General features: G+C 39.7%; 2 protein-coding genes and 1 non-coding gene across 5 annotated transcripts; all 3 read left to right on the top strand.

The window, feature by feature from the left end:
- Positions 1–291: 291 nt before the first annotated feature.
- Positions 292–363, top strand: trnae-uuc (transfer RNA glutamic acid (anticodon UUC)). The gene has a single exon. It is a non-coding gene; the product is annotated as a tRNA-Glu (tRNA).
- Positions 364–524: 161 nt separating this feature from the next.
- On the top strand, positions 525–12,942 carry LOC115797773 (glycerol kinase). 3 transcript variants are annotated; one of them, XM_030754284.1, is made up of 21 exons: positions 525–727; positions 3,239–3,312; positions 3,390–3,496; positions 3,596–3,673; positions 4,159–4,238; positions 4,340–4,477; positions 4,584–4,693; positions 4,824–4,890; positions 5,165–5,182; positions 7,633–7,668; positions 7,753–7,820; positions 7,924–7,966; positions 8,059–8,139; positions 9,318–9,396; positions 9,668–9,704; positions 9,782–9,866; positions 9,954–10,074; positions 10,437–10,580; positions 10,672–10,758; positions 12,108–12,194; positions 12,856–12,942. In XM_030754284.1, exons 1-21 carry the CDS (start codon positions 635–637, stop codon positions 12,864–12,866), a joined length of 1,644 nt encoding a protein of 547 aa, XP_030610144.1. In that variant the 5' UTR covers positions 525–634; the 3' UTR covers positions 12,867–12,942. The 3 variants fall into 3 exon arrangements, with proteins under 3 accessions (XP_030610144.1, XP_030610128.1, XP_030610135.1); XM_030754268.1 differs by having other exon boundaries at positions 526–727; positions 9,608–9,704; XM_030754275.1 differs by lacking the exon at positions 5,165–5,182 and having other exon boundaries at positions 526–727; positions 9,608–9,704.
- Positions 12,943–17,724: 4,782 nt separating this feature from the next.
- Positions 17,725–23,867, top strand: nfkbiz (nuclear factor of kappa light polypeptide gene enhancer in B-cells inhibitor, zeta). Its single transcript, XM_030754295.1, has 12 exons — positions 17,725–17,850; positions 18,304–18,405; positions 18,494–18,628; positions 19,099–19,178; positions 19,455–19,798; positions 20,837–20,942; positions 21,025–21,171; positions 22,675–22,738; positions 22,827–22,996; positions 23,150–23,260; positions 23,410–23,577; positions 23,666–23,867. Exons 3-12 carry the CDS (start codon positions 18,565–18,567, stop codon positions 23,702–23,704), a joined length of 1,293 nt encoding a protein of 430 aa, XP_030610155.1. The 5' UTR covers positions 17,725–17,850; positions 18,304–18,405; positions 18,494–18,564; the 3' UTR covers positions 23,705–23,867.
- The last annotated feature ends 694 nt before the right edge of the window (positions 23,868–24,561 follow it).

Genomic DNA, 24,561 nt, shown 5'->3' with positions numbered 1-24,561 from the left:
AACAAAACAAAAACAAAACGTAACGATATAAACAAATAATAATACACAAAATTAAAAAAAATATATTTAAAACGTCTTTGTTTAATGTGAATCAGTTATAGGTCACCAAAACCTGCGTTTGATTTCTAAGTAAATCAGACGGAAGTCAAACGATGGTTTATTTGACTAAACGTATAATCTAAGCAAAGTCAGATAAAACAATGGTATTAAAACTAAACTGTAATACACCTGGAAGCGGAAAAACTGTGGTCCTTCACTATATAAGATATCAGTACCACATTATGAACCGTGTCCCATATGGTCTAGCGGTTAGGATTCCTGGTTTTCACCCAGGCGGCCCGGGTTCGACTCCCGGTATGGGAACTCCCCTTTTTCGCTGTTAACACTGCGAAAATGTCCAGAACGGCACCGTAACCTAATATCAGCCAGTGAACGCTCAGGAACTACACATTTTGTTACGCAGTCTGCATATGCCCGCATGAGGCAAGAGCGCACTCAGTTGCGTCATCATTAACAGCCGTTACGTTTGAAGGCAGCGACTGACTGACCGACATTGGTCGAACACGGAGCCGCGTCGCCGGTAACAGTGAGCAGTTTCTTTTGCAGCTCCGCGCTTTCAGCTCCGGGGCTGCCCATGAACGGCACCATGGCCGCGTCCTCGCACCGGATAATGCTGGGGCCACTGGTTGCTGCTATAGACCAGGGGACGAGCTCCACCCGTTTTCTGGTAAGACCAGCGGGAGGGTCTACTCCAGCTAGCGGGTTATTTTTAAATGACTGGGTTACAGCTGGCCGTGTCCTTGGGCTGATAGTCCAGTTTCTGCTTTTCATTAATGAACTTTGGTCCTGTAGAGGCGATTTATAACCCATATTTCATATTGTTTCCTTTTAATACATCAGCAGTCTGTGGCTCCAAACTCGCTCTCTGGTAATACATTTCTCACATTAGATACACATGCTTCATTTCTCCACACAGCAGTACTGCTGTATTAAGTCATGTACATCTAACTAATGAAGATGGCAGCATTAATGCTTTGACAAGACATAATACCAAATGTTACCCACCCTTACGAAAATATCTCTTTAAAATAGATAAAAATAAATCTGTCTTATGTTTGCATTTTCCTGTGCTTGTAGAAAAACACATGCAGTATGTAAGCATTATATTAAAGCAGCATGAGTGCAGTCCTATATGTGCTGCAGACAATAACTGAGCCGCTTTGCTTGATTAAAATGTGCTTTTATAAATTACCTGCGGCATTTTTTCTATATTATATTCTCTAAATCCCCCAAAACACAAGATCTACCATAGTCATCCGAAAAGTTGGGCGATCATGCCTTGTGTCTGTTTTTCCAATAAATGGAGATGCCGAGCTTTTCCTCTTTGCTTTATTGGAATCTATATAAAAGAAGATTGTCCCATGTAGGCCTCAGTTCCAGGAATTGTTGACACAGATTTGCACCGAAGGCCATGAACACAAAAGAGCGTGGAAGGATGAGGGGGTAGTTTCAGATAATCAACAACCAACACTAGTAGTAAAATTACTTATACAGCACTGAAAATACAAGGTAATACAAGAAAAAGGCAATAAATTGTATTTAAAAAAAAAAAAAAAAAGAGAGAAACAAATTCAAATATTAAGACATAATGTATAATAATTTAACAAGAAGAAGGAAGTGAAGGCACACACCCAAAACAGTAGGCATGCCAACAGCCATTGCACGCCCACCTCAACCCATGCCCATCTTATCACCAACAATTTTTATTTATTTATTTTTATCTCGTAGGCACACTTAGTCCACTTTTGTTTTAACATCTGGGTTTTTTCCCCCCGACAGATATTTTGCTTTTTTTTTTTCTTGAATAGTTGAGAGCCAAGAGTGTAATGGGCCTTGAGGCACCTCAACTGTCTGGGCAAAGACACATGAACACAGGTGGCTAAAGTGAATGTATGCTCTATGGTAGGGGTGTCTAACTCAATCGCAGGATGGACCAAAGTTAAAAACACAGTCTAAGTCACAGGCCAAACAGGATTAACCTTTATTGAACAGTCTAAAAATGAAAATATTTTAATCAGCAATATGGATTTCAATGGCCATAATACAGCAACTTTTTCCTCAACACATTGACGCAGTGATGCACTGTCAGCTCACCTGTGCAGGTCTCCTCTGCATATTCTACCGCATCCGTCATCTGTCCCATAATTTCACTCTTCCCTTCCCATCACAGGCCGGGAAAAGAGACAGGGTTTAGCTCCGATGCCAGCGAACAGATCCTCTGTCTCCCACCTGTTTGGAAAATCGCTGTTTTCAAAGTCCACTTTTTTGTTGGCCATTTTTTGGAGTCAGGCTAGCTTATGTCGCTATAAAAAGCGCTGATTGATGTTTTTATCCGCTGACCACTGATCAACACGTCATTGGCAACGCGGGAAAACGGGTTAGTGCACTGGTCTTCACCTGCGCGGCAGCTGTTGCAGTGCATAGTGGGATTTGTAGTATACGCTATTTACCGGTGGGGTATTAATAATAGCCATATGAAATTATCTCGCGGGCCGACACATGTGCTCTATGGTCTTTAAACCTTAGGTAACAAGTAAGAGGCTAGATTTTTGTTGATTTTTCAGTGTAGTTTTTCACATTTTTTTAGGTCCAATGTTCACGCACCAGCTGTGTCTTTGCATTTAATGCCACACGACATGTGCAGAGGCATTTTTGACTGTGATAATTGTCTGGGGAAAAGACAGAAGCTGTGCGTAGTTTCACACTGCAGTTGTGTTCAAAGGCTCATGGCTTTACCACTTCCTTCCTCTAACAGAGGTCCTGTTTTTATTTAGTGAGTATTGCCATGTCAGGCTCTGCATCAGGTTGGTGACCTGCCCAGACCTCGCTTCGATAGACTCCACCCCCCACGTAACCCTGAAAACAGTAGACAGTTGAAACAGTAAACAGTAGAAGATGGATGAATGAATACTCTCCCTGGTGACATGAGTTGAAACATAAACGTCCTAAAAAAATGTTCTCGTTGGCAGCAGTTTAGAGTCTGGAAAAGCAGGTTTGGGATTCAAAGAAAGGCAGTTTAAAGCCCACAGCTGCTGGGAAAATGTAAATAACAACATGGACTCTAAAAGCCTTTTATGCCATTGTAATAAAAAAAAATATATATATATATAAAAAAGGAGGCCTTAGGCGACTTTCCCATAATCATAACTGAAGGCATTGTGCCGTTTTGTCTTTGAAGGTGTTTAATTCGAAAACAGCAGAGCTTCTCAGCCATCATCAGGTGGAAATCAAACAGAGCTTCCCAAAAGAAGGGTGAGTGAAAAAACTGAAAATCCTCCATGTCACAACACACATGCACATTTTTCATTTCTATTTGTCCTAATGTTCAGCTGGGTGGAGGAGGATCCTAAAGAAATCCTGCAGTCGGTGTACGAGTGCATGGAGCGGACGTGTGAAAAGCTGACGCAGCTCAACATAGACATCTCAAACATCAAAGGTACACACACGTGGGGCTCACACTGCCACCTGCTCTTTTAAAGCTTTATTTTTCATCTACTTCAGAGATCTGAAATCTTTGTTGCTTGAATTTGTCCAGCTATCGGAGTGACCAACCAACGAGAGACCACACTTGTTTGGGACAAAGAGACGGGGGAGCCCCTCTATAATGCAATCGGTACAGTCTGGAATCTCTGTGCTACTTCTTTGATATGTGTTCAAACATTTTATTTAGACTTTTGCTTATTTTAACTACTTAATCAAGCTCCTTCCTTTTGTCTAGATTTTATCAAGGGATTTCTATTTTGTCATAAAATGACCAGTGAGTGCAGCCTCTTGGTTCATCCTTTGAGAGAAAAACAAAGCAAAAAAAAAGCCACTTTATTCTGATTGGCTCCCCCTCACCTGACTTCCTCAAACAGAATCCCGATGTCTGCATCTATATAAGGACACAAGGAAATCTGGACTGAGCTGATGTCAGCTCATCACAAGAGCAGAAAAAACCCCCCTGAAAACCAGCATTTAGAGCTCGATGTTTTGGCCCACAGGGATATATTATTTATACACTGACCTCATTGTTTGAAACTGACCATGAGCATCCACTGCTGTGTCTATGTAAGGGTGCTGTTGGTCTGATTATGGGTCTGCTTTGTTTGTATTTAGTGTGGCTGGACCTGCGGACTCAGTCAACAGTCGAGCGTCTTATAAATAAAACTCCCGGAAGAAATAAGAACCACTTGAAGGTAAGGTTAACCAGTATGTCATTGTTTTTATTCCTGTTTATTTTATATGGCTTTACATTAGAGCGTTACGTAGCAGCGCTCATGTCGTTGTCATCCTGCAGCATAAAACGGGGCTCCCGATCAGCACTTACTTCAGCGCCGTCAAACTCCGCTGGTTGATGGACAACGTGGACGAGGTCCACGAAGCCGTGGTGTCACACCGCGCCATGTTCGGCACGGTCGACGCCTGGCTCATTTGGGTAATCGCAGACTTCATTCTTCAAGAGATGTCACTGAAAATTTCTGTAATTAAAATGGACAAACTGGCTTTATTTGTGTATCTTTATTAACATCTGCCCGACTCAGTGTTTGACGGGGGGTAAGACAGGCGGGGTCCACTGCACGGACGTGACCAACGCCAGCCGAACCATGCTGTTTAACATTCACACGATGGACTGGGACCCAGAACTTTGCAAGTACGAGAGCTGCCATTGTTATTTATGTATTTAGTTTTTATTATATTGGGGGAAGAGTTTTAAAAGCAACCTTGATGAATGCCTTGAAAAAAAACCTAATTATTTCTCTTACCTCTCATATTCCCATTAGATATTTTGGTATTCCTATGGAGATCTTACCCAGGGTGAGGAGTTCATCGGAAATATACGGCCTCATGGTAAGCATACATACACTGTCTCTCCTACTTACAATTTTACTATGATCTGTGATTATATTAACTTCTTACCTTAGAGATTTCATTAATAGAGTGACTGTAGTATTATGATCAGAGTGCATTGCCTCATGCAGCAAGCCACTGATAAGATAATAGTTTTGTTTTCTGTTTGTATTTATCTCAGTGTGCGTTCAGACTGTTTAAGTGCATGAAAGTTGATTGAGAAATTCTTTTAGGCATTTTTTGTGTGCCATTGTCTCTCTTCTCTCACTGGTAGAAAATATGTTCTAGCCTGGTAAGTAATAACTCATCAACCCTATTTTCCTCACATGCAAGCACCCCACCCTGCTTCTAACCCGACACAAACACACCATCACTCAGTACATTTCCAAAATTCATATGAAGACTAGTGTTTCCATCATTTAGACTGGGGTGGGAATAAGAGTAGCCTCTGATGTGATGCACCGTCATATCTGTGTAACCAAAGAAGGGAAACAAATAAAAAGGTAAAAGGCAAGAACTATGAATGCAGTGCAGAAAGATCAGATTTTTCACTAAAAGAGTTCAATCATATCACTTTTATGAATTTTTAGTTTTTGTCACTGTTTATTAGTGCAGCCTGCCTGTTGATGCTTTGTGTGCATATGTTTACTGAGGCTTGTAGTTTCTACTTCTCTGAGTTCACTTGGGTCCAAGTGACGTATATTTCATAATCTGAGGACGAGCGTGACGGTCTGGTTGGACGTCTGCGTGTCTGCAGCAACTGCTTTCTGCTGCATCCACACAGGAAGTGTGGCGACCAGAGACCCTAGAAAGTGTATGACATTCTGCAACTTAAAGCGACTGCTAACAAAATGATGATGGATGGTGACAGGAAGTGGGCGGGACCTGAAAAACTTTTCTCATCTTCCTGGCGAGTGACTGAAGCAGCTACCAATGAGAGTGAAGAATGAGGTTGATTAGCACACATACACAGCTGTCCATGCTGGAAGCAATTCCCTTGACATTCATCGCTTTTCAGCAGACGGCCGATTGCATGTGAATATTCCAGGCTCTGGTCGCCTTGGTAACCTTCTTGTGTTTTACTGTGAGGTCATATGCCAATCAGCTGCATTCTTCACTCTTATTGGTAGTCGCTAGAAGAGAAGTTCCCATCAGCTGCAGTTATTTGGCCCGTAGTCACATGAAGTCTCAGAATGGCATTCACTTTCTGTGGGGTCTGGCCACCACGCTGCTTTCAGTGTGGACACCTTTAGGGGTCCATTATGGTCACCGCGTTGGTTATGGTGCTGCCGCTCGGACACAACCTCCGCATCAGCGCTGGTATCGGAGTAGAAGAAGTCGAAACTGGAAGCAAAGAAAATGCTTTTCAAAGTTCCTTCTGTCTAATCTGGAAGTCTCCGATCTTCTGCACTGATGTCTCATTGAAATGGTGGCAGAAACTGACATGATCGTACACGCCGTATCCGTGTGAGGTTACAAAACTGAGAGGTGCGAGTGAATAAAAACACTTTCTCATCATTCATGCATGAAAGGGTTAAACTGACACTGAAACTAATAAGCACCTTAATTAAACAAAAAAGCATTTTCAAGCTATGAAAACTAAACTGAAACAAGCCAACCAATGCAAAAAAAAAAAAACTATTAGAGAATACAAAAGTACATTAAATCAAATGCCATAATATGAATCAAGGTGCATGATGTCAGCAATATTTACTACAATTGAAATCCCCCAGAAAATCTAAAAGTAAAAGTATGTGTTGTCTCGACCCCTCTCTGTTGGAAAGGTTTTCTTTTGACTCCTGTCCCCCATTTTTTCATAATTCCAGACTATGTTACAGGTGCTCCCCGATAGTCGGATTCTCCCTTATTATAAATTCACATTAAAGATGTTTCCCTCAGGCATTAGGACAGACTGAAGTAATCAAAATGAAGATAACACAGCAGTATTATTATTATTATTGCAACCTGAATTTGCTGCCCCCAAATGGCCAATTGCAGGCATTACATCAACAGAGCAGAGAAACAGGAAAAAGTAAAAGTACAGAAGACTACTGAGTGGTTTTTAAACCCAATAGAAAACCCTGTCAGCTCTATTGGAAATGTACTAGATGGACCCTCTTTGCTGTGGTGGCATGCTCCTCAGGTGGCTGTCATTGGTGGACCATCTTCTTCTGCAGAGTCCCATCTTATAAATCTCTTCACTCTTGGGCACGTTTTTATTTAAGCGACTTTACTTTCTCTTTTTCAAACATCTAACCGAAGCCACGTGTAGGAGTGAAGACATTTTAGTTGATACAGGTTCATACTCACCCGCCTTTGTTTCCCTGACTGTGATTTCACTGTTGCGCTATGCTCTGTGTTTAAAATAAATAAATAAATGTTGTGATAGAATTCAAATTCAGTATGTTTTTGTTATTTGGCTTCATGTAGCCAAATAATGAGTATTTTCCCCCTTTTTTTGGTTTCAGTGCTTCAGGCTGTTGTTCATAGTGATTAAAATGGAATTTCACTGGTGTTTCTGTGGAATCACTGCTATTGGTTTATGATTTTAACAAAAAACAACAACAAAATAAAGTCCTGACTTATAATCAGGTGTGAACTTCTACTCAGGATAAGAGACAGTTGATGCTGTTATTCTGTAATGTCCCAGCTGTGTGTCAAGTTACAGATAAACACACAATGGTTTTTGTGACAGTTCAAACACAGAGACTTGCAATACTTCCCTTTTTTTTCTCTTGACAGAAATCAGGGGCTCTTTCAGGCATTCCATTTTCAGGGGTAAGTCTGTCTCCACAGTGTTTCAGTGTATATCATGCTGTGTGCGAGGTTAATCCAGTTAATGTATGTATTTTTTAAAAACAGTGTCTTGGGGATCAGTCAGCAGCGCTTGTCGGACAGATGTGTTTCCAGGACGGGCAGGCTAAAAACACGTAGGTGACATTTGTAGGCTTGTTTTTTTTACACTTGAACTTCTCTTCGATTATCCTGCTTTGCCAGAAGTCCGACTGAATCTGAGTTTATTATGTGTTTCAGGTACGGGACCGGCTGCTTTCTCCTGCGAAACACTGGAGTCAAGGTATTCTGCCTAAGACTTGAATTTGAACACTTTGGTACCTTCTACAGGCATTTACGCAGATTTCTGCTCTTCTCCTGTGTGTTGTTTTGCAGCCTGTAATGTCTGAGCACGGTCTCCTGACCACTGTGGCGTACAAACTTGGCCGGGACAAACCTGCCTGTTATGCACTGGAGGTACAACATATTATATTGGATATCTAAAGCCCCATTTCATAATATGATCTGTAATTGTGCTGTACTTTTAATCTGAAAATAGCTTTAAGAACTGTGGAGGGCAAAACTACCAAAATCAAAAATAAATAAAAAACTTAACTTGAAGTGCACTCAGTAGAGTGCACACCTCGCCCAACCCAAGTTGTCTTTGTGCTGACCCTACACTGCGAAAGATGCCACCCAAAGTTGTCATATTCTATCATAAATTACTAGATCACAAAGACTAGAAATTTATTTTATTGTTTTTTAAAACTGAAAAATATGATTTTCAGTGAATTATCAACAGTAATTGTTTATAACTGAGAACCAAATTCACTGAGATAAGAATTTTAATATTTCACCAATAATGAGAGAGAGGGAGTTTTTTTTTTAAATTTAGAAAATGTTTTGGTGACCTATGACCTTTGTTCCTTGTTTCTTATACCACCTCCAACAACTCCAGTCAAATCAAATCAAAAAATAATAATGTGCTTTACTATTTTTCTGCTTTTTTGTGAATTTGACAATTCATGGATTATAGCAGTTATTATATTTTAGCATTAAAAATGTAATTTTGATTGCACATACTGGTGGATTAACCATTATAGGAACATAAAAAATTATTTTGGTAATCTGTACTGTTGAGCTGTTTCATAAACCTGACACTGGGTGGTGGTCTAATAAATTTGTTAAGCACTGTACATGCATCAAAATAAATATTGGTATTAATTATTTTATTTTCAATAAAACTGTAATCTAATTATTACCTTGGCATTTATTTACTTTCCTATTTATTTGTCAATTGTCTGGTGTTCATGTTTACTTGTAATCATTTGAATGAGAATTTGAATGTATGAAGGAAGTTGGCCAGGAGATGCAAAGATGAGATAAATGTTAAAAAAAAAAAAAAAAAAGGAATCAAAAATAAACATAAAAAAGAAAATTAAATGGGGAGTTAAATTAAATAGGGGGGGTTTAATAGAAACATTAATACATGTATCTTGGTTTTATTTTTGTAAATGAAAACTGGCATGCAGTGTTAATTTTCTCATTTATTGAGTCTGGCACTTTCAGTCTTCCATAGATTAACAGGAACGTGAGAATCCTTCAGTTCACAGGTGATCTGTGTTTTTTTTTTTCCTGCTCTTTTTTAGTGTCAGGGCTCCGTGGCCATCGCTGGAGCCGTGGTCCGCTGGTTGCAGGACAATCTCGGGATTATCGGATCATCTGAAGAACTTGGTACGTTCTGCTCTCCTTGGTTCAAGGTTGTGGGGTCGTTTCATCTTTGCATTCTCTGTAAAAGGAATAATAAAAGTTATTTGAGCTTTTATATAAGATGCAGCTGTTTATAACATCAGTAATATCCCCACTGTCTTTACAGAACTTTTACTTCATCTTCCTTCCTTTCCTGTGTTTTTTTTTTTTTTTTTTTTTTTTTTCCCCCCTGCAGAGAAGCTGGCTGCATCTGTCGGCACATCTTACGGTTGCTACTTTGTTCCTGCGTTTTCAGGCCTTTACGCACCTTACTGGGAGCCCAGTGCACGAGGGTACGGAGACTGTAGTCAGCATCTTAAAGTGCCTGCTGAAATACGCCTCTCTGAATCAAACTTTCTCCGTGTCACAGGATCATTTGTGGATTAACTCAGTTTACAAATAAGCGCCACCTCGCTTTTGCCGCGCTGGAAGCTGTCTGTTTCCAGACACGAGAGGTAAGCGATTCCTTCTCTAATCAGCTGTTATGGAAAAGGATTAGAGTTGCTGGTTGCTTTTATGGTATTTATTTTTGATGTGCACAGATACTAGATGCCATGAATCAGGACAGCGGCATCCCACTGACTCAGCTGCAGGTAGACGGAGGAATGACATCCAACAAGTTGCTGATGCAGCTGCAGGCTGACATTCTCTGTATCCCTGTTGGTAAGCATGCCATTCAAAAGGGATCGCTGTCACGCCACATGGGTGTAGACGTGGTTGTTTATTGAGCGGTGACCAAACCAGTCGTGCAGAAACATGCCCACCCCAGCATCCAGTACAAATTTATGCCTGCTTATCTCTTGTAAAGCTACTGGGCAAGAACTGTTACTATAGGCCTCTCTAACATTTACACTGCAGGAGCAGCCTGCAGCTACAAAATAACTATAAGTGGAGACGTTAACATGATTATTTTTGTAGCATGTTGTACATTTTATGATGTATAATAACTAATGCATATATGTGTACGTCTCCTGACCGATTCTGCCATTATTATGAGTAATTATTATGCTCATTGTTATTTCCAGTGAAGCCGTCCATGCCTGAGACCACAGCTCTCGGTGCAGCGATGGCAGCTGGAGCAGCAGAAGGTGTGAGTGTTTGGAGTCTGAACCCCGAGGATCTGAGCGAGGTTACGTCAGAGAAGTTTGAACCTCAAATCAACCCTGAAGGTACAGCAAGCTGCTGCCAACTCTGCCTGGCTGATAAGATCAGACATGACAACGATGCTTCAAAATTAACACGCTCGTCTTTGTTTTGAAGAGAGTGAGTTTCGGTACGCTCGGTGGAAGAAGGCAGTTGAGAAATCTATGAACTGGGAGACGACGGAGCCTGTTTGCAATGGAAATGGTAGGCAGCACTCACAGCTGAGCCAAAATCAACCTGAGAGCAGGTTTAAAGGGGAAGTCACCAACCCAAAACGTGAATGATGCTTAAATGTGGCCCAAAAATTGAAGCTTTAAGGACAAGGTCACATATTTTGCAGTTATTTAAAAACAAACACCATGTATTACTTTTTAAATATTACTGATAGGTGTCTTTAGTCAAACCATTACAGAGCGCATGCATTTAGCCACAGCTTATATCAAACTTCTGTAATCTTGTGTAGTCAAATTAGGTGATTATTATGGAGTTACAGTCTTATCAGAACAACTTTTCTTTGTTATCTCGTTGCTGCAGCTCTATCCTTTAAATCCACAATGCTTATATTGAGTGCTGTGGGTTGTACCATGATATAGTTGAATATTTTTTAAAAATTGATATGAATGTTCAGGAATCCAAGATAAAATACAGCACTGTGCTACACCTTATTTCTTTATAAATGGGTGCAGTGTTTTTTTTTTTTTTTTTTTGAAAAAAACATACATGGAAATATAGAGCTTGAAAGTCAATATTTGGTGTGACGATCTTTATTCTTCAGCACAGTCTGAACTCTCTGAGGCAGCTTTCTTCTCATTTCTTTAAGTAGTCTTCAGGAATAGTTCTCCAGGCTTCTTGAAGGACATTCAAAGCTCTTCTTTGGATGTTTCTGCCATTTGTTCTGTTCTGTCAGCGTGATCTCACACTGCTTTATTAATGTTGAGGTCCGGGCTCTGGGGAGGCCAATCCATGACTGACAGTGTTCCACTGTGTGTTTTTATATTCAGGTATGTATTTACTGCAATGGCATTGTGTTTGGGATCATTGTCGTGCTGAAAAATGAAGTAGTTTCCAATCAGATGGTATTGCATGGTGGATCAATATGTGATGGTATTTTTCCACTTTCATAATTTCATCAGTTCTGACAAGATCTCAAACACCGTTGACTGAAATGCAGCTCCAAACCAATGACAGAGCCTCCACCGTGTTTTACAGACAGCTGAAAACACTCACTTTGAAAGAGCTTCAGAAAGCCTGGAGAACTAAAATAAGTATCAGAAAGTTTGACAAAGAAGTCTAGGAAGCAAAATATATATATATATTTAAAAAGGGAAAGAAAAAAAAAAAAAGGATTGGCTCAAGATTTTTGCACAACAATTTTAAAAAATTAAAAAAAAGAGCTTTTATTTCAAAGTGATGAATTTCATGATTTTGCTTTACTACAGTGGGAGTAAAACCCTTGGAGGCACACGGTGCAGCGCTTTTTGACTGTTTTGTAGTTTGTTGCTCCGAATCATTGTTCTCTCTTTTCTCTGTGTCACACTCACTTTGGCCGAAAGGTGAAACCAGTATCTTCAGCAGCGTTCCCCTGGGCTTCTACATCATCGGGAGTATGTTGATGTTAATCGGAGCAAAATACCTCACAGGTCAGTATGTCTGCACATACACACGCGCAACATAGATACCAGTATCGGGCCATAGAGAGAGAAGATATCATCTGCACGCAGCTCCGGTTGCGAGCGCAGAAGCTCCACCCACCCGTTGTTTACAATCAGAGGAGTGTTGGCTTAAAGGGAGGACAGTAGGAGCTAAAATGGCTCGTTTAAGGCAGAGTGTGACCTGAGGGGCTGCATCGAGTTTCAGGAAATGAGGATTATTTGACTCATGAAAAGCGGCTCCAGGATAGTGAAAGAATAACAAGTTATTTGGAAATAGATATGTTAGATTTCCTGTAAATGTGCTGCTGTAATAATGAAAATGATTGCATTATTAAAGTGATTGATTTGTTCGAAAACAAGGTTTCAAAGTCACTTGACTAGATTCATTTTTTTTAAATTTTACGGGACCTCCACCCCCACCACCACCACACACACACACTGAAATTTTAAATCGTTCTCTTCCTAATCTGACAGCTATCATGTTTTTGTAGTGCCTGTTGCTAAGACTAAAAACAATTATTTGGATTTTCAAGCATCTTAGGCTTGCGTTCATGTGTTGGTCAGTGGAGTGAGTACTGTTTGATGGATGCAGTGGATAGTGGGCCTTTCTTTAAATGAAATCTGTCCTCCTTTGTCACTTTCCTGTCAGGCAACAAGTAGACTGTGATTTCTGGAGGCATTAAAGCGACGGGGGGGGGAAAGTGGAAACAGGACCACCGCTCTTGTGCTCTTGTTGCACTCTTACCCAAAAACCATTCCAGGAGAGAGAGAGGGAGAGAAGGAGACCTCCTGCTGAGTTCAAAATCAGGACAACTCTAAGCGCTAATTATTAACGGGATGTTTTCTTTGTTATTTTCATGGTTAATTGATCTTTTTTTTTTTTTAATTATATTTGTGGCAAACAAGAACACATCAGTATGCTAGATATTAATTTTAGCAGGAGTACATATGCTGTGTTTCCTTTTTTGCCTTTTTTTTAAACAGGGTGAATATGAATTTCTGACCTTATTTATGTAGAAACTTGTTAATGATTAAGTGAGAGACGCTGTTTGTCACCCTACATGATGACTTACGGGAATTTTTTTTTTTTTTAGAGCACTTTATAATTTTTTTTTTTTGATGATCTGTTCTAGCAAGTCTGTGTATAGTGTATATAAATATATAAATATTTTTTTGTTTTGGACAGCTTTGGATTAAGGCACAAAAAGTTTGAGGTAGTCTGTAGTAAAAATGAAGGGAAAGGAGGGATGTCATGCACTGACGCGGTTGTTACATACTTGACTGTTTGTTTTTTTAAAAAAAAGTAAGTGGAAAAACAGGTACGGGGATGACTGGAGTTCTGTGGGAACACAGAGTGTATGAGGAAAGCCACACATTCATATTCCCAAACCAGGAAATAGAAAACTGAAGCAGCAGTTTGTAACTTATTTACTAAACAGTCCAAAATGATATTAATATGTAAGGCTAGTTACGGTTAAAGGGCTAGTTCACCCTGAAATCTAATTAGTGTATTCTTCATCTGGACTGTAGTGCTTTTATACACCTAGAGTACTTTGCTGTGCCCAGTTTGGAGATATCGGCTGTAGAGAGGTCTGCTTTTTCTTAAACTTAATGGAGCTAGATAATCACAAAATAAGTATAAACAATAATAATAATAATAAATCAATAAATAACAGGAATATTTAGAAAAACTCAGCCGCAGCTACTAAAGAAAAACAAGTTTGAAGGAAGAACTATTCTTGTATCGCTGCAAAACAAATTTCAGCTGTGATGTTGGATCACTGGCTGCTTATTTTGGCTGGAGATCTAACCCGATTTGCTACCAGCAAATCTTGTGGCTTTTTTTTTTTTTAAACTACTGTTGAAACCTGTTTTATTTTTTCTTTCTGAGTCAGAATTACAGCTAAAATATTGTGTTTTTAATGCTGAGCTCCATTTATTTCCATTATAGTCAGTAGATATCTTCCAAACTGTGCAACTCTCACCAAGAGAGGCCAAAAGAGTGTTGAGAGTGCCACAATTTGAGCAGTGGGCACACATTTTTGTCGCTCTCACCGACCACTTACTCTTCTCTGTATCTAAAAATTCTTAAAATGATGCAAGTTAGTTTCCATGTCATGCAAAACGTGTCAGATATGCAAACGAGATCTTGTTTTGAACAACGTTAACTCAAAAAGAAGCGGCTTTATTGCACTAAAACGCGAGGGTTCATATCTTTTCTGTGGTGAAACGATTCAGCCCAACAGGAGCTTTGTGGCAGCGGCTCTCTTTGCTACGTGGACGTGTTTCGAAGAGTCGGGCCTGATGAAATAAGTCTCATGTTTGTCTTCTGTGTGGATCTGGAGATTAAAGAAAGCCAAGTTTTCATTTGTGGTCCTTGGCAGAAGATGTATTTATTTTTATGTTTGCTCTCTATTACCCTAAATTATGCAGCCTTCTTATGATGTGAAAATGCTGAAATACTGTATTGCCATACAAAGAGTTTACACATGGATATTTAAGACAAAAGCAAAGGGTAACTGCCAACATTCATGCCTGACCTTTAACTGTGAAATGGAAAATGGTTTTGAGCAATGACATCACTCTTTTATTGCTCCTTGCATGTCCTTACCTGAAACACACCCACAGTGGAAAGTATTTGTACTTGTGATGTGAAATGTGTCCTTTCTGTCATCACATTAAAGAGCAATTTCACCCAAATGCTGCTGCTCCGGGTATGCTGATTTCTTAAGAGTTTAGGACCGATTTGCAGTGAAAGAAAAAGAGAAACGAACATATAGCAGTGAAGAAATGTTTAAAATGAGGAAACGGAAGGTGCATGCCATTGCTTATTAAGTGACACTTGAGTTTCCTTGTTGGTGTGATGTCTGATTATTAGATAACGTATAATGACACATCACCTACAAGTGCAGTCTGACGATAGGCTTTCACTTTCACCAAGGTTTTCTGACGAATCACATTTTTGTTGTCTTTAGACAAACATATAATAACTACTTAACATCCTCCACAACTTGGCCCTAAAGTTTAACTGCACCTTCTTTACCTCCCTGGATTCGGGCTGCAGACAGTTCAAGATGAGCAACATCCATGAAAGTGAGTAGCCGTTGCCGCCGAGTGAGCAAGTGAAGTTTCCAGCTTGTGGCAATCAATTTTTTAGCAGCTGTTAAACTAGATATAAACATGTTTCTGAGCCTTATGCAGTTTTAATTGATATAAATGATTTAAAATTAAAACCGATGAGGAAAATAGAACAGAAATATGTAATAAAGTAAGCAGATTTTCTTTAGCCATTTTCCAAAATGCAGACACTATTTTATGGAAGAGTATGGGAAAATACCGTGCCATAAAAGGTGCCAATTGTACAGAAAGGGCAAAATGTAAGATTTGGGTCCATTTTAAGTTTCATACTACAAAGCCTTCATGGAGTCAAAATGTATTTTTTGATGATTAGGATTCCCAGAGGACTGTTTAACTATGTCCCAAACACCAGCCCAGTCAAAACTAGGCTGCATCATAGTGAAAAGTATGTGCCTTTCAAACTATAACAATATAATTTGGAAACTGTTCCAGTATACCCTCAAAAACTCAAGTATAGTGGGTGTTTGCTAAGTGGAGCCTGCCATGGGACACCATAGGTCTTCATCACAGTCTACAGCTGCAGATAAAAGAAAAAGGTAGAGTGTTGCAAATTAAACAGCACAGAGAGTTCCTCAAAGGATTGCAGGCATTGTTTATTAAACACATCACCAAGAGAGTGAAGGCTCTGGTCATACCAATGCCGTCCAATCTTAATTGGGTCCTTACCAATTAAAATAACATGATTGGGCAAATGGGGGTTCCAGCTGGATAAAGTACCACATACTTTTTAAGTAGCCCTCCAGACTGCAATAAGGTGAGCTATAATAGAGACAAAACAAATACAGCTTCACATATTTTAAATGGGAGAACCAGATTCTCCTCTAATGCATGCCAAGACACCTCCATCTTATCACACCTCCAACTAATCAAAGGCCGTAGCAAGAATGTCCAGTGATATAATTTAAAGTTTGGTATAAAATCTGACCAGCCAACAAGAAAAAGTATTTATTGATTCCTCAGTTACTCAGTTGTTGTGCTGTTTGAAGACAGTAATGTGTAACTTTTGGCCACTAATGTGGAGCCCAGGTTATGTTTTGTAGTTACAATTTAAACGGGTCACATGGAGACAATCAAATGATTTACTGTTAGAAAACGAGGACAGCTGAGGTCAGAGGAGCATGACCAGACTGTTTCAACATTGCATGTTATTGTTCTAAGGCAACAACTCAAATAACCGCTTGTTACAACCAAAGTTCACAGAAGAGCATCTCCAACCCTTGAAACAGAGCTATAGCAGCAGAAGATTGGAAACATGTTGCCTGGTCTGATGAGTCTCAACTTCTGCTTGTGACATTTGGGCCTCTTAGCACCAACTGAGCATTATTTAAACAGAGCTTACCCGAGTATTGTGCTGACCATGTCCATCCCTTTGGGACCACAGCACTACTTCACAATGTCACACTGGTTTCTTGAACATGACAGTGAGTTCACTGTACTCAATTGGCCTCCACAGTCACCAGATCTCAGTCTAGCAGAGCACTTTTAGAATGTGGTGGAATGGGAGATTCACATCAGAAATGTGAAGCTGACAAATCTACAGTAGTTGTGTGATGCTATCATGTCAGTATGGACCAAAATCTCTCAGGAATGTTTCCAGCAGATTGTTGAATCTGTGCCATGAAGAAGTAAGGCAACTCTGAAAGTAAAAGGGGCCCAACTAATAACAAGGTGTATCTAATATAATGTGTGTGTATAGCAGATGTAATTCCATGAGGAATCACAATGTGCTGCACAAGACTTAATTTATCACTGAACTAAACTAAACCAGCAGACAGATGTAAGCAAATGCATTAAAAAAATGCTTTTGGCAACATTTGTGTTGCATTCTTTGGCAGGCTCTCATTTTTTTTTCACATTCCTTTAAAGGCCTGTTTGAGTTAGTTTGGGGGTTACAGTCAGTATTAGATTTAGATTAGCAATACAGTCATGATTAAACTTGGGGGTGACAGGCATGCGTATTTGTGTGACCCTCCTCTACACACAGAGTGGAGCAGACCACAGTCACTGCAGGGAAAATGCTGGAAAACCTCTTCTTGTTTAGATTAGTCTAACTGCTCATCTAAACAACCTCAAGCTCAGCATTGCAGCATCATCTGATCCACTTCAAACCTGCCAACGTAAAGCCTAGTTGAAGCAGGCAAAGAATAAACAATAAGACAGAGATACTTTTAATTATTAGTGAGATGAGCAGAAATCTGCAGCAAAAAAATCTGTCTGTTTTTCTCAGAATAAGGATGTTATCCCTCTGCAGGTCTGTTCAGTGTTGCGCATTTCAAACGCCCACACAGGAGTCAAGTCAAGCACAACCTGTCCTCTGGGGGGAAATCCCAGCAAATGAGAGCTGTTACGAGGGAGTGGTTTACTCCAACAACAGGTTAAAGCCATCTAAAGCTTTCGAAGCTTTCAGTTTGGGCAGGTGCTCGATAACAAGAACACGTTGGCTTTTTTTCCCCAATTCTCAGGCTTCATCCTACAGATGCTCCAGCAGTGGTGCACACCTTAACGGGTAATTCTCTGACAGCTAAGAGATAGTTGTGTGTTTTATATTGAGCTTTGAGATAATTAACAGTAAATATTTAACAGCAAACTGCTTTAATTGAAGTGTATAGAATTCAAATTTGTACTGTGTTTATGACTGATGAGTGTTAAAAGGCAGCATTGTTCAGTAAGTGCTTGGTGTAAAGTAAATTTGCATATAAACCAATCCTCACTAACTTTTTATGTGCATGAAATGGCCTTCACACTGGCTGCTTTTATAGACTTTTTTTCCTTTTTTTTTCCTTTTATTCTTTAATGCACACTTGCATATAAACCTGTTATCAGTGTTTAAATGTATGTACTATGTGGTTTTTGAGTTAAGCTTTTAACTTAAACTGCAAAGGAAAAACAGAAAGAATTCAGCTGGATTTAGTTGGATTACCTGGAAAAAGTAAAACCTTTATTTTGAAATGCTTAACAGACACACCCCAGTAACCCTGTCAAGGAGGAAATTGTGCCTGGTGTGGGGCTTTTCGTGGTGCACTTGTTCCTCATTTCTGATCCTGCATTGACACGACAAAAGGTGAGTCAGTTAGACATGTTTCATTATCACACGCCCTTTTTTTTTTTTTTTAAATAGCACTTGTGTAGACAGGCAGTTTACCTTCCAGGTGGTGTGTGAGCGGAGCAGAGAAACCTGACAGAGAAACCTGGCAGAGTGTCAGTGAATGACTCTGTAAACATGCTGGATCCAAGAGGGAATGACAGCAGAGGAGGCCAGACTCTGGTGGCCACCAAATTCAGAGGTCAGTTCATGTAATTTTAGTAATCTGATAACGCATTCACCACTTTGAAAAGTACGAAACTCTAACCTTGTACATTGTTTTGTCTCTGAACACTTGATTCCATCTATTTTCTTTTCGAGACTCATGGGAATGAGTAAGTCATACAAAGCTGTGCACTGTTGAAGCAGCAGGCCTGGACTAAAGCTCACAACATAACTAAATGCTTATCTAATCAATTACGAGCATTTATCGCTAAATGAACTTTACCCCTAGATGGGTAGATTTGAAAAAAGAAAACATGCAGAATAAGTAATCATCTGTTTTTCACTTAAGAATTAATACTTGATACTTTTTTGCAACTTCTGATTGGGATTGTCGCTTGCAGTAGGGTTGTACTGAATTCTTCCATCAGTTTTTGCTTTGGAAAATGGTTTCAGAGGTCATTTAACTCTCTTATGTTCAGGCTGATTAAACTTCTGATTTCCCTCCAGGGCCTTTGTTTACTGATGCGAAGCACTCGCAGGTGAAAACTGTGAAACAAATGCTGATGATGAGACGTAAAAATCAACAGGTACGGCCCCACGCCCACATAGATTAGTGAAGTTGTGGAAGTTTCAATCAGCATTTATGTGTGTGGGAAAAGAACATATGGAAGGCTTCACTTGAAATCTCCAGTAAGAGGAGGAATTTGGCAAAAGTACAAGTTTTTGAGAGTAGTACGCATGTAAAAGCAGCCCAAATTTGGGTGCACTTGTTATGAGTAATATTCCTAAGAAACTAATTATTCTTGTTCCTAATAAACGCCGACCCATATGACAACTTGGAATTGATTCTCTTCTGTTCACAGAACAGCTTCCAAGACGACTACAGGTCGGAGCCCAAACACAAGTCTCCAAAATATGAAACCTTTCCCGCTGATGTGAATCACCATCAGTTAAGCCCTCCAGCATTTGTCAATCTAAATTCCACTGCCCTGTTTCCGCCTGAAGCAAATGCTCTCATGAAACAAGAGTTTCTCGTGACTCGACAACAAATGGAGTATGCCTCTGGGCATCCAGGCATGCGGGAACAAATGTCTCCGGCTTCTGAAGGAAAGATGACATTGTTTCAGTGGCAAATACAGCAAGAGGCGCGGAAAGTTGAAGGCCTTTCACCAGAGCTGCTGAACATGCAGGATGCAGACGGTGACACGTATGTATCAATGAACTAAAGCATTACCCTGACAAGTGGTTATCATTGGTGAATTAGATTCAAATACAGGTCAGCACCACAGAATTAGTAAACTCTGTTGGATTGTTTCCTCTAAAAAAGTTAGATTCATTCATCTTTGTTTCACTCCATATTCTTCCCCTCTTCACTAGACTGTGGTTCCCAAATAAGGCTGCTTGTACTGCATGTAAATGAGGGAAATAACTGACCAAAAAGCATCACAAAATGGCACAATGCAAATTATTTGTAAACTCATTTCTATGTAAAGTAACTTTTTAATATCTCAAGTAAGCAAGGAGAGATGTTAAAATGGTAAACTCTGGTGGAGTTTACCATTTTAACATGCACTGTAACATGCACTGTAACATGCACTGTATTAATAGACAGCTATTAAAAAATAACTGAATTGAATTGAAATAGTTAAAAGTAATAATCTACATAAATGAGTGAAGGCAAAATTAAAAAAAAAAAGAAAAGATATATAATATATGAGATATTTGACGGCTAAAATGGGACAAATAGTTTATAAAACCATTTGAAATATGCAAAGTAATGGATGAAAAGTTCCAATGGCTACAACTAACTGATGAACAGTGAAAATCAGTTTATGGATCATTACATTTTAAATAGTTAGATAAAAGTATTGGACGAAGAGTTCAAAAAGCCAAAAGCAAATGGATCAAAATATTCAAATAGTTTGCAAAAAAGATGGTTAAATGATTGAAATATGCAAAGGTAACAGATAACAGGTTGGAGCAGTTGGAAAATGGGGAAAACGGAACAACGGACATAGTCAACTTAAACCAGGATGTACGTTTTTTTTTTTTTTTTTAAGTTAAATAACTGAGCAAAACCCAGTGAATAAACAGTTAAAACAGCCACAATGTTTAAAAAGTTAATCCATCCATTTAATTGCAACAGGAACAGTTGGTCTAGTTGGTTAGAAGGGGAAAAAAATGAACATGAACAAAAGCAGCCTGTGCATTTCTGCTGCAGCTGACCATTTTCTGTTTTTGCCAGATTCCTTCACATAGCAGTGGCGAAAGGTCTGCGGGCTCTGGCTTATGTGCTCTCTGCAAAAATGGCTGGATTTGGCTCTCTGGACATTAAAGAGCACAACGGGCAGGTAAAAACATTCAAGGCCTCATGATTTATGGCAGTTTATGGCCAAGACACTTTAACCTGTATGCTGAACTCTGTGTCCACAGACCCCTCTCCAGATCGCGGCTGCCACCAACCAGCACTTAATTGTCCACGACCTCCTGGTACACGGAGCACAGGTCAACATGAGAGACTCCTGGGGTCGCTCTCCGCTGCATGTGTGTGCTGAGAAGGGTCACTTTCTCAGTCTGCAGGTAAGAAATAACTATTACTAATTACCTACAAGATCCACTCCAGATTATTGAACGTGTTTTGTTTAGTTTTCACCATTTTTTTTTTTTTTTGGCTAATAAATCCTTTAAATTTAGTAAAATTTTTAATTACTACCCTTTACCCCTGTAAGTTTCTCTGTAATGCAGTTGTCAAGCTCAGTTGCTTTTTTTGGCACAAGTTTATCTCTTTAAGCCTCAAATATTTGTTAATTTAATTAAATTAGCCTGTGGCTAAGCAGTATAACGTTAAACTGTACTAGAGGCAATGATCTGGATCAAATAGAATGCCAGTTTGCAAAATTCTCAAAATTTAAATTGCTGCAATCAAAGCCACAGTGGCTCTCAGTGTGGGGATTTGCACGTTTGTTCAAGTGAAAGATTCCTGGTTTGATCGTGGCAGGAAACATGAATAACTTTGGGGTTGTGTCAGTAAGGGCATCTGCTATTTTTTAATAAAAAAACCCTGCCAAATCAAACATGTGGATCTACACGCTGTGGTGACCCCTCCTGCATAAGGGAGCAGCTAAAAGTAGCTTCAACTGTCACAGTGCTGTTGTGCATTCTGTTAAAGAACTTGTGGTTGTTTCTAAGACAGGCTTAAACTCACAAGTTTAAAATCTAAAACCTAACAAAAAAAACCTAACTTGGTCAGACTCAGGAAAGGATTGTGATTCAGGGTAAAATATTCCTGTGTTAAAACAGTAACTCTTCACGCTTGACATGGGAGTGACACACCTGTCTCACTATTGCCCCAATCCAGGGCGTGAAGCTCTGCTGCAAAATGACACCTTGTGAGTAACTGAGCCACACCTGCAGCTTTGAACAAACAGCGTTAGTTGATACCTGAGGATCGGGAAAGGCTGACCAAACTGAGCACTGAGCTCCAACACAGGATTTATGTCTTTTGTAAAATATGATTCAACTTTTAGAATACGTGCTAAGCCAGCAGAAGAAAACTGGCTTTTTCCTGAAACTACAACATCAAGTCATACAGATGACAATAGTCCCACAACGTTTAAATGTCGCAGGGCCAGAACTGGGACACTTGTCCTCTTGAGTCTTCACAAGTAGGGAAACAGAACTCTTTGATTCTGAGCAGATGAACCAGGTTTAGTATCGAATGTCACAACGTACCAAGGAGAAGCATGCCTGTGTATGTCAGTGATCCGGTGGTCACTGTAGTCTTCTAAGTGCTTGTGCTGAAACTTGTAGCTCATCTTTTTAATTTCTCTGTATTACTGAGTTAATGTAAAACAATGCTGTTCTGTTAGTTCATCAAATGCTTCCTCAAATGTCCACAAAGACCTTTGTCTCATCGCATGGTTAATAATAAACCCACACTGATCTATCTCGTTCACGTCCTCTGTAACTGTGTCAAATGTTGCCCAAATAACATTTTGTCAAAACATTTTGTGTTGCAGTCATACTTCAGTTAGTATTTGTATTTGTAGTAATATTTTCTTATTCTCACACTTATTTCCACAGGGTATCTGGAGGACCCTAACAGGAAGTAGTCAACTGATTGATGTAGAAATGTTCAGTTACGATGGTGAGTTTTTAACACGTGAAATTTTATGTAATGTTAAACAACTTTTGTAAATAAATCCTTTTTGTGTGTGTGTGTGTGTGTCTCAAAGGTCTGACTCCGCTTCATATGGCCGTCTTGTCTCACAACGCTGTTATTAAGGAGATGAGGAACCTGGAAAATCCTTGTTCTTACATGACAATGGAGTTGGGGCAGAGGAAGCACGTGTACGTTGAGTGTATCAAGATTTTGCTGTGCATGGGCGCCTCCTGTGGGACAAAGGTAAGCATTACAACTTCAGGGGAGCGTTTTTCAGCTGCCTTGGTCCTACTGTACACCAAACTGCTCGGGTTTTCCATCTTTTGTGGTTTGGTTTAAGACAGTCATCTAAATTTACAATCTGGTTTTCATGTGGGTTATTTTAAATCTCCCCAGGATCTAAAAAGTGGACGGACATCTCTCCACATGGCCTGTGAGGAAGCAAATGTGGAGCTCCTGAGGATTTTTCTTGACCAGCCAACAATGCTGTCTATTGTAAATGTAAAGGTATGCCTACTGTTGCATGATAAGACATTATATTTGTTTATGCTTTTCACAAGACACCAGAGAGGAAATTTCTGAGGTGGCACAGCTCCAACTTGTGTCCATAAAACCACATAAACAGCAGCATGTGGTGTCTTGTCGATTTCTTTCAGACGTTCAGCGGGAACACGGCCCTGCACATCGTCAGCTCTCTGCTGAATCATAAAACTCAAGCCGAAGCAGTGAAGCTTCTGATGAGAAAGGGAGCCGATCCCGGTGTCAGAAACTTAGAAAACGAGCTGCCGTCTCAGCTGACACCTGATGGACCCGTGGGGGACAAGGTAAGGGTGTCACTTCAGTGGCATGCTGGTAGAATCACAGAGGCACTGTTTGCACGCTGTAATCTAAAAAAGTCTGTTTTTCCTGCAGGTGCGACAGTTCCTGAAAGGGAAACATTTTCATGCTTAAGTAAAGTCGAAGAACACTGTCAGTCAGACAGTCCAGTCTATGAAAATATGATTTGCCAAACATGGCAGATGGTGGTTGTTTCAGTGAAACATGCCAATTTGTTCATTACTGTGTAATGCTTATTAGAAAAACAAAGACAAAAATAGTCATGTCTAATTTTTTTTTTGGGGGTGGGTGGGGGATGGGGTGACTTTTGTTTATCAAGTAGGATCAGTGCAATTATTCTTTAGAGGTTTTTGGGAAGGAATCGGGAGTTTCATTTTTTTTTTTTTTAACTTTTTTGAATATGTTCTGAATCTTCTTTTTGGTACTGACACAACAGATCTTAGGGATGCGCCAATACATCGGCCTAACAGCAGATACGGTTAATTTTGGAAAATAGCTTGTCTTATGAAGAGATAACACTTTGAAAGGGCTCCAATGATTTTTCCTTCTTTCCCCAACATTAAAAAGAGGAACAAGAGCAAAATATGCCCGTAGTCACCCAGTTGAGTGGACAGTTTTTCTATTTTTAGTAACAGTCACCTTGATCTTGACCCCATATACAATCCCAACCTTGCTTTAGTCATAAGCTATCCACCCATGACGTTTGGTAAGTGTAGGCCACATGATTCTCGTGTTGAGCGGCCACTTCAGTTGACTCCGCCATGACACTCGCCCACCATGGCTGATCACATAATACGTCTCATCTTTCGATGGGTGCATAAAAAAATAAAGAACCTAATCGATACTGGGTCAAAATGTAGCAATTGGTGCATCCCTAATAAAGTCTACATTTAATTTATGTGTTAATATCTTTGTAATAGCTCTGACTTTAAATGTTCAGTTAGAGGGTATGCTAATGATGTGCAAACTGT

The sequence above is a fragment of the Archocentrus centrarchus genome, chromosome 2, assembly GCF_007364275.1.
Source record: "Archocentrus centrarchus isolate MPI-CPG fArcCen1 chromosome 2, fArcCen1, whole genome shotgun sequence".
NCBI classification, from domain to species: Eukaryota; Metazoa; Chordata; class Actinopteri; order Cichliformes; family Cichlidae; genus Archocentrus; species Archocentrus centrarchus.
The sequence above is the reverse complement of the archived record's forward strand: the minus strand, read 5'-3'. Positions and strand labels throughout refer to the sequence as shown.

Bases quoted from the DNA above. Each gene is read 5' to 3' on its own strand.
- nfkbiz (XM_030754295.1), top strand. From the start codon at position 18,565: ATGCTGGATCCAAGAGGGAATGACAGCAGAGGAGGCCAGACTCTGGTG. The intron at 20,943-21,024 runs GTAAAAACATTC...CTGTGTCCACAG, and splicing joins TTAAAGAGCACAACGGGCAG to ACCCCTCTCCAGATCGCGGC. The intron at 22,739-22,826 runs GTGAGTTTTTAA...TGTGTCTCAAAG, and splicing joins AGAAATGTTCAGTTACGATG to GTCTGACTCCGCTTCATATG.
- LOC115797773 (XM_030754268.1), top strand. From the start codon at position 635: ATGAACGGCACCATGGCCGCGTCCTCGCACCGGATAATGCTGGGGCCA. The intron at 3,313-3,389 runs GTGAGTGAAAAA...CCTAATGTTCAG, and splicing joins CAGAGCTTCCCAAAAGAAGG to CTGGGTGGAGGAGGATCCTA. The intron at 7,821-7,923 runs GTAGGTGACATT...TATGTGTTTCAG, and splicing joins GACGGGCAGGCTAAAAACAC to GTACGGGACCGGCTGCTTTC.